At 38.7% G+C, this 9170-nt stretch overlaps 1 protein-coding gene across 1 annotated transcript in view; it reads right to left on the bottom strand.

Annotated features, from left to right (window-relative positions):
* Positions 1-5633: 5633 nt before the first annotated feature.
* The window catches only part of LOC142337532 (uncharacterized), a 54797-nt gene continuing 51260 nt past the window's right edge, over positions 5634-9170 (bottom strand). Inside the window, exons 9-12 of the mRNA XM_075386826.1 lie at positions 7640-7749; positions 6964-7167; positions 6366-6522; positions 5634-5983 (exon numbers count right to left, since the gene is read on the bottom strand). Of these exons, the coding sequence (XP_075242941.1) occupies positions 5763-5983; positions 6366-6522; positions 6964-7167; positions 7640-7749 (692 nt within the window). The 3' untranslated portion in view covers positions 5634-5762. The remainder of the gene's footprint in view (positions 5984-6365; positions 6523-6963; positions 7168-7639; positions 7750-9170) is intronic.

Raw genomic sequence — 9170 nt, 5'->3', positions numbered from 1 at the left:
GGGCTGGAGACAAAATTATCTCATAACAGCTGTCATCGAAAAATGCTTGCAACAGGGGGCTTGTCATTGGCTGTCATGTGATGACATTGATTGATCATGATTGACAGAAAATCTAACTTTTTTCCGGATAAAGATGAGGGATTTTTTCTTGTCGGTTCCTACATTTTAGTGCCCAGGGAGCATTTTCGGGTATGATGACCAACATCGTCAGACGCACCCATCGGCATCTACAGTAAAAAAACTACAAAAATCGCTTTTTTTTGCAACATTAAGCGAAAACAATCGAACATTTCATTTGCTTTTAGTAGATTTTTTAGCTGTTCAAACACCGTGACAGTAATAAAACTGTGCATGATAACCGTCCAAAGCATCCCTTGTACTTAAAATTTAACAAAGTGTACAAAAAAGCGATGTTTTTGCAATATTATTAAAAAAATGTGGAAATCAAATCAAAACTTTCTTTTTATGTAGGCTACTGGAGTGTAATATTACATCTAACGGATTCAAACACAAATGTTTCCTCTACCCTTATGTCATTGGAGCATTTTATCTATGAAAATGAAGAAAAAAGATTAAAATATTTGATTGAAAGATCATTAAAAATTCATAAAAGTTTACTTTGACTAAACCTAAAAGTTAGCAAATCAAAAAATTGCAATTGATATGCTTTCTTACATCACATATAACTAATAACTAAAAGTAACTACCCCTGGTTTTAAAAAAATCTTTTTATATATTGTACTAATAATTCGAAAATAACAAACAAGTTTTATCATGTCAGTGTTGTTCAGTGAGAAACGTAAAGTCAAGCGCTACTTTACGTTAAACGCAACTTGATATGTTCATAGTAGTTGACTAAAGCGGGGACGCGCTCTTATTATCCAATGAAATTCGAAAATTTTGAAAGTTTGAATTGCGCGCGTCTTATATGAACCTCGTGTGGAATAGAAATAAATTCGCCATTTGAAGTTGAGTTACATGTTTACGAAAGTTGTCATTATCTCTGTTAACTTTTGAATCTTGAATTTTTCAACTATGGTTTTCAATTGCAAATATTGTTCGGCAACTTTTGCAAACAGAGGAAATCAATCTCGCCATGAGCATCGCTACCATCCCGACGAAGTAGGTTTACCAGTCTTTACCTGTTGTATTTGTACATTCACTTGTAGAAAACTTTCTGAACTGGAACAACACATGAGGACTTGTCATCAAAAATTTACAAATTGTTGTCGGTCCTGCTATATGGGCTTTAACGACACCAGATTATTTGCTCAGCATATGAGTTCATTGCATTCTTTACCTGTCTTTGGCGATCAATTCCAACCAACTCAAGCGCCGGCCGAAACTGCCTTTAATGGTACCCTTCAAAGCTACCATCTGCCGCCATCACCAACCCAAGCCAACACAGACCTTGCTCAATTCATGCTCCAGCATAAACCACAAATCGATTCGCTTATAGAACAAAAACTCTCACAAGGATCACAAAAAGTTCAATTTAGTGCTCATCTTCAACTCCGAAAGCCGAGTCAAAACAAAGATCAGGAAGATGAGCTTATTGAAATTTATGCCAATTCGCTCATGACACCGGTGTATAGTCAGGGACTTAGCAGTGAGACCTTCTGGACTATGGTCGAGAAGATGATGATAGTGCTAACGACATTTGCCTCTAATGGTAGTGGTTGGGTGCTTGAGAAAGTTATCAAAATAATTGTGAACTTTGCCCGTTACCGACCTATAACTGGCTCGTCTTACATTGCATTACCATCAAAGTTACAAAATTGCCGCGTTTTACTTAATATTCGTAACCATGAGGACGCAAATTGCTTCCTTTACTGCTATATTGCTGCATATCATATGCACAACAATATTAGCTTAGATCGACCAGGAAGGAACTACAACACAGACAAAACTTCACCCGAAACTTACAAGCAAGCCAACCTTCATCAACCAACTGGACACTTCGATATGCCCATGGGGCTAGAAGACATCAATCAGTTCGAAAAACTAAATGAAGTTCGAATCAACGTTTTTGGTTATGATGGTAGAGACTTATTTCCACTCAGAGTGTCAAAGTTTGTCGCAAACTTCGCAATGGATCTATTGCTTTTATACGAAGCAGACTGTTACCATTATGTGTTGATTACCAACTTGGTTAAGGTAGTCTGTCAACTCCGAAATACCAAATTTCGCTTTGCGTTTCATATTTGCCGGAATTGTTTCTGGTTGTGTGAAGAAGGCCTTGCAAAGCTTACCGCACATATTGAAACCTGCTGTGAAAAATGCGCCGGCTGTTGTTCGATTACCAGCTCCGGGAAAAAATTTATATACATTCAAAAACTTGGCCGCTACCTGGTTTGTTCCATTAGTCATTTACTTTGACTTCGAATCCTTCTTGTGTCCAGTAGCAGGATGCACGCCCCACGGTAACAACTCATACACCAGAGTTATTGAAAAACACGAGCCCTGTGGGTTTTCACTTGCGGTAATTGATCACTACTCAACAAAACCCATCTTCTTCCACGTGGACAGCTCTGAAGATTGCATTACTAAATATGTAAACATGTTACACACACTAGCCAAGGATATATACAAGCGCAAACGAGCTTTTCCTTTCTTCAGAGGTGACCGTAGCCAGTATCCGAAAAGTGCAGCTAGCGAATGTTGGATATGTAACGAAGCCTTTGACGATAATGATGAACAATCATCAATTGATCTGGATCACTGCCACTACAGCGGACAATTTCTTGGCTGGGCTCATGAAAAATGCAATCGAGCACGAAGGAACGTCAACTTTACCCCTGTGGTGAGTCATAATATACAAAATTATGACCTTCATCACATTTGTTTAGCCCTCCAATCTTGTGAGCCAACGACCACTGTAAGTGTAATTCCATCTACTGATGAAAAATACATTTCCATGAATTTTGGAGTACTCGTGGAGACCATAACCCTAGATGATGGAAAAGTGATCAAAAAGTATGAAAATCTGAGGTTCATTGATTCATTCAAAATGATGAATTCGTCTCTCGAAAAGTTGGTTGACATTTTACCAAGAGATCGTTTTGGAATACTTGCTTCTGTCTTTCCTAACCTATCCTCAACAGAATTGAAGCTCCTGCAGCAAAAAAGATATTACCCCTATTCATATGTTAGCGGTCGAGAAAAGTTCAGCCAAAAATCCTTACCGCCTCTTAATGAATGGCGTAACACTTTAGAAGGAAACGCAGTAACAATAACTCAAGAAAACTTGAACCACGCCAAGACGATGTGGAACACTCTGAATTGCCAAACTCTACAAGACTACCACGATGCATACCTGAAAATCGATTGCGCTCTCTCGCATGCGTTTGTGAATTCCACAGAGAGCTCAGTTTCTCCACCTACAAACTCGATTACATGCACTTTTACACACTGCCAAATATGGCTAAGGAAGCATCCTTGAGAATATGCAAGGCGGAGGTCGAATTGCTTACAGAACGCGAGCACCTCGATATGATAGAAGGAGCAGTACGTGGGGGAGTATGTTCAGTCTACGAGATGAGAAAGTTTACAGCAAATAATAAATATTTACCAGATTACGACTCTTCACAACCCTCGACATTTGGCTTCTGCGTGGACGCCAATAACCTATACGGTGGCGTCATGCAAAATGAAAAACTCCCTCAGTCAGATTTTACGCTTAACTCTGATATTACACTGGCTGAGATACTAAACTGTCCTGATGATAACCCTGTCGGTTACTTCGTGGAAGTCGACTTGCATTATCCAGCAAGTCTACACGATTACCATCAGGACTTCCCCCTCGCACCATCGAAAAATATTGTTGAGGATGACTGGCTCAGTGACTACCAAGTGAATTTGCGAGAGAGTCATAACTTACCCCCCTCAAAAGTTCCAAAACTGTTGCAGACTTTCTTCGACAAAGAACATTATGTGCTGCATTACAAGCTGTTGAAACTGTATGTTAACTTGGGATTAGTCGTGAGGAAAATGCATCGTGTGCTACAGTTTACTCAAAATAATTGGTTAACACCCTATATAACCCTGAACAGTGAGAAGAGACAAGCGGCTTCGAATAAATTTGAGGAGAGTTTCTATAAACTAATGAACAACGCCGTTTATGGGAAAAACTGCGAATCGAAACGTCGACGGATGAAAATCGAGCTTACGAGAGACGCAAGACGAACCCTAACCATAGTAAGCAAGTTTGAGTTTGAAAAATTCAAAGTGTTTGGCGAGAACATGGCAGCTCTCTCCTCCCGCCCAAGAAAGATCTATTGGGATACACCAACTATAGTAGGGGCCACAATACTTGATCTAGCGAAATACTACATGTATCAGTTTCACTATGGAACAATGCGATCTTCATTTGACTGTCGATTACTTTATAGTGATACTGATAGCTTGCTATACCGGATCAATTGTGAAGATCTCTACCGTGAACTGAAGGAGAGCAATGTTCTTGATCAATTCGACTTCTCAAATTACCCAGAAGATCACGAACTGTACAGCGAAGAAAATAAGCGCGTCGTCTTAAAACTCAAAGACGAATTTGCTGGGGATTATATAAAAGAGTTTATATGCCTGAAGCCAAAGCTGTACAGCATTACTTCCACTAGTGAGTATTTTACGTTTAAAGATTCGAGAAAAAACTAACAAAGTACCAACTAACCTTGTATGATTGTCATAATTTGACTGCTTTTTTCTGTTCATAGGTAACCAAAAAATGTCCGCCAAAGGAATAACAAGAGCAGCCCAAAATTTGCTTCGACATGCAGACTACAAAAATACACTTGTGACTGGTAGTACACTGAGCGCTGAAAAGACAAGGATTGTTTCGGAAAAGCATGTTTTACAAACGGTTTCAACGAATAAAATATGTCTCTCTGCTTTTGATAATAAACGCCACATTTTGAACGAGGGAATTAAAACACTACCATTCGGCCACTATAAAATTGATCATTGCCGAGTCGAAGATTTTTCTTGGGATAGCGATGAAGTAGAGTGGGACTACGAAAATGTAGAAAATTATGCTCACCTTCTCCTAGATTCGAGTCCAAACTGGGACCATAATAATAGTTTTGTTGTACCGGATACAACAATAAGTGAAAGCCCGGAAGAATGGGAAACACCTGACCCGGGATTTGCAATGACAAGTATTATTAACGAGGACGATATTGATAGCGATGATATCGTAGATTTCGATGCTACCACCAGCTCCAGCTCTTCCTCCCCTAACCCATTCATTAATTATGAAGCTAATGAGTGCAGTGAAAGTAGTAGTAGCGATTCTGAAGAAGAACCAGCATTTAAAGTTGCACGCAGACAATAAACTCATTGTACTTAACTACGTAAATTGCGCCTTTTGAATTCCTAACCGTGTAAATTTTGTGTTTATGAGTGCTAAAATACATTTCAATAAATTGTTCACTTGCAGCTCTTATCGGAACGAAATTTAGAACAAAGTTGGCTGTTTGACCGAAAACAAGTTTGCCGCCTTGGAAATAGTCACATCTGGTAAAGAATGAAAGTTAATCCCTTTCCGTCTAGGATAACCCCTTATTATCCCATGTTTAAGTATCGTAGGATAACCCCCCCCCCTCTTGAGACAGTATTTACTTACTACTAGCCTAACCTATTGGGATCCACTGTTCATTTCATATGATTTCATTACTGTTCAGTTTAAACGATTCGCTGTTCAGCCCATTTGATTTACTGTACATGAAAGTAAACACTGTCCTAAATAAATACATGATTCATAATCAAGAGGAAGCGGACGCGGCAGAGTGTTTTCCGACAGTGTTTGGGTTTGACTTGTTGACCTCTAAGAAGACGAAGTCCTCACAGGCACTGGTGGCATTACCGTCTTGGTCTAAATGGTGCACTCTCAGAATTTTCTCCTTCTTCTGTGGCTTATCCAGAGCTATAGTTTTCATCACTGCTTCGTAACTCGAGGAACTGATCACGAACATTGGGTATACACCTTGAACAGAGAAGAGTTTGAGGGACTATTTCTGAACAGGGTTGATATGTGCATCAGTTTTGCTTTTTGTGAGTTAATGCCAAGTTGTATCTTTCATAGATTATGATTAACACAATGAACAATGAACACCACTATCTGCGTTAGAAATCCCTGATAAATCCAGAATTCAAATTTCAATATACTTGCAAGATTTTGAGTCCTGAGACATTGTCATTATGGTTGACGCGGATTGCTTAAGGATCTCAAAATTCAGCTCTCTAGCTCCCACTAATTAGAAATTACGACATTATCTTCCTAGTAAATTCAAAATCTCGCATGGAGAGAGGGAACTCAAAAGCCAAAGGGGAATTTCATGTACAATCATTCTGCAATTCAAACTCACCTCTTTGCAGACTAGTTGGGGTCATTTGGAAGCAAAACTTCATGAACTCATTTCGGTTCCGACAGTAGAAACCCAGAGTGCAGCTAGGGTCCATTTTTTGCACGGCCATCTTGCGAGGGTACTCACATCGAAACGTGTCTGTCGGGAAATACTCACCCTGCAACCATTCAAACTGCAAAAGGGGACTAAGCTGCTCAAATCTGCTCATGCCGCATAAACATCGGTTTGTATTGCCTAAGTACCAGCAAGGCTGAATAGCCAACGCTTATTTACAAATGTTCTAATCAAATCATGAATCTCAGTTAAGAGAAAAACAGATCAGTTAAAAATTGCAGGAATGATTAGCAAAACTCTAATTAGCAATATTGATGATTCTTTTATTTGTAAAATTACCAATCAAAATTACCCTAAGAAAGAACATGGTTATCATAAATACATGTAACAAAAACTATCTAGTGCTGTTTACACGAAGCCGCTGAGAGAAGAGAAAAGAGTTGTTTAATTTTATATGTCTTACAACATGAAACTATGTTTGAGTTTTTTAAATTATCAGGTCAAACGAGATCATCGGAAACAACCAACGTTAAATAAATTCAACCTTAGTTGTGACAGTTTGCTGGCAGTAGTGCGGGTCCAAGTAGAGTAGCTTCTCCTTCTGGTATCCCACGAAGTAGAGCGAGTGTCTGGGTTTCCCTCCGATGATACCCAGACAGTTCTCCAAGTGGAATAGTTCCTGCACGAGTGCCGAGTAGGAGGTGTTGAAGTAGTCGCCCCCAAGTCGAACTGGCACCAAAATGATCACCTGTTCAACAGGAATTTTTACTCGACGATAATGGCAAATATCGAAATCAAAGATGCAGGAACGCAAACATAAACGATCAACGTCGAAAGAATTGCTCTCGAACCACTAGTAGAAGGTATAATCTATACGTCCTTAAGAGGTCATTATATACCACTATTAAGGTTTTAAAGTGAAAAACGACACCCATTTTGGCAGACTTTTCAGTTGACTTTTAGTAGTAAACTGCCGCCACTTGTGTTCAGCTGCTGAAACCAGTGAATGTGAGAGCAATTTAGATCACGCAAGACGGAAAAGTAAAGGGCGTAAAAGTCAAAACAGTCAAGAAAAAACCGTCGTTCGACAGCAATTAAAATTCACAATAAGTGGAAATAAAAATGGGACATGGTTCTGTACAAAGCGTCCGAGGAGTAAAAAGTTCATTCTTGCTTTTAAAGAATTCTACTCAACTATGTTATGGTGGCATAAAACTTACTGCTTTGTCCTCTTCACCAGACAGGCATTGATTGATGACATCATTCTTGTAAATCGTACAGTCCTGTGCCACGTAGATTGAGATCTTCGACAACTCTTTCTCCAAGGCAACTTAAAATATATATAACTTTCAATTTACGCAGAGACGACGTCCAAATTAATTGCTACGTGTTGCATTTAGGCTAATAGTATAGTCACATGAAGTGTGCATCAGCGGTTTCTGCCAAATTATCTTAGTTTTCTCTATCGAAGTTTTTATTAGAAAACCTAATATTTGGGTGCATTTCTACAGGGCCACTGGGCATTTGTAATATTCAACTGCAACGCAGTGACTTGTATACAAAGTTTCGTGACTCAACACAATTGACCGAAAAAGACGGGCTGGGATAACAGCATTTCTCAAACACTGAACTTTCGGTTCACTTTTCATTTTTTCTCTTATTTACATGGCAGACCTCACCTTGGTCTAAGCAAAACATTTCAAGCTGTGCTCGCGTTGAACTTCCTTTTAGTTCTTCCGGTTCATTCAAAAATTAAATGAGCATTCTACATCTAAGCATGAAGAACTCGTGTAGCTTTCATAACCTAATGCACTAAGTCATTAAAAGTCATGTGTCAGTACCCGGCCTATTAGTTTACCCCCACTTCTTTTGCTTTTCCACTTTGGCCTTGAAAGTTTTCGCGCAAACTTGAATGAATTTTAAATTCTATTCAGTTGAAACTGTGGGTGAGGTCAGTCAGCAATCAAATATCAAAGTCGTGACTCACGTAAAACGAAAAAAAAATTTTGAAAGTTTTAACGAATTTAACTGGGAGAGCGCCTCACTAATAGTCTTTGAGAGGCTGACGGCGGCTACTATAGACTTTAGATAACTGGAATTGGCATATTTAGAGGCAATCGTTACATTTAATAGAAAAAGAGTGAAACAGAAGTCAAATTGCACGTTAAGAAATTCTCTCGCAAAACGGAAAAACTTATCGACAAAAAAGCGTCAACAAAGAGCCGAATACTCGGGAACCGACTCGAAGTAAAACATACCATTGCAAAAAAGAAATAATCTCTTGAGTAAATTAAATAAGTCTAATTAAATTTAATAGTCAATTCGAACAAAAACATTTACATTCTTAGTTCTTAACGTGTGAACCGCCACACGTTACGACTTCAAATCAATTATTATCAATTGACCCTGCACAAACTGATTGATTCCCACCAAATAGTAGGTTATTATTTTTGACAAAACATCAAACCTTTATATGACAACAAACGAGAAAAGGAAAAAACTCGCAACCAAAACCAAAATCTAATTTCAATTTTGTTTTAAAAAACTTAGTACATTTTTGACATCCCGATATTTGTCTTCAGGAAGATTTGCGCTGCAGTCTGCGCACAATAAGAGGCAAACAAAATGTCTGAAGCAAGCTATCTAACAATAAACAAACAGAAAAAGCAAAAAAAAAAACTATAACAGCCAGCAGATTGCTGTAACAGATGCACAATAGACTTGCGTGAAGCAAAACACAGATAGAAACAG

The sequence above is a fragment of the Convolutriloba macropyga genome, chromosome 4 (assembly GCF_964194025.1).
Source record: "Convolutriloba macropyga chromosome 4, txConMacr16.3, whole genome shotgun sequence".
Classification (NCBI taxonomy): Eukaryota; Metazoa; Xenacoelomorpha; order Acoela; family Convolutidae; genus Convolutriloba; species Convolutriloba macropyga.
Note: the sequence above shows the minus strand (reverse complement) of the source record. Positions and strands in the feature narration are given on the sequence as shown.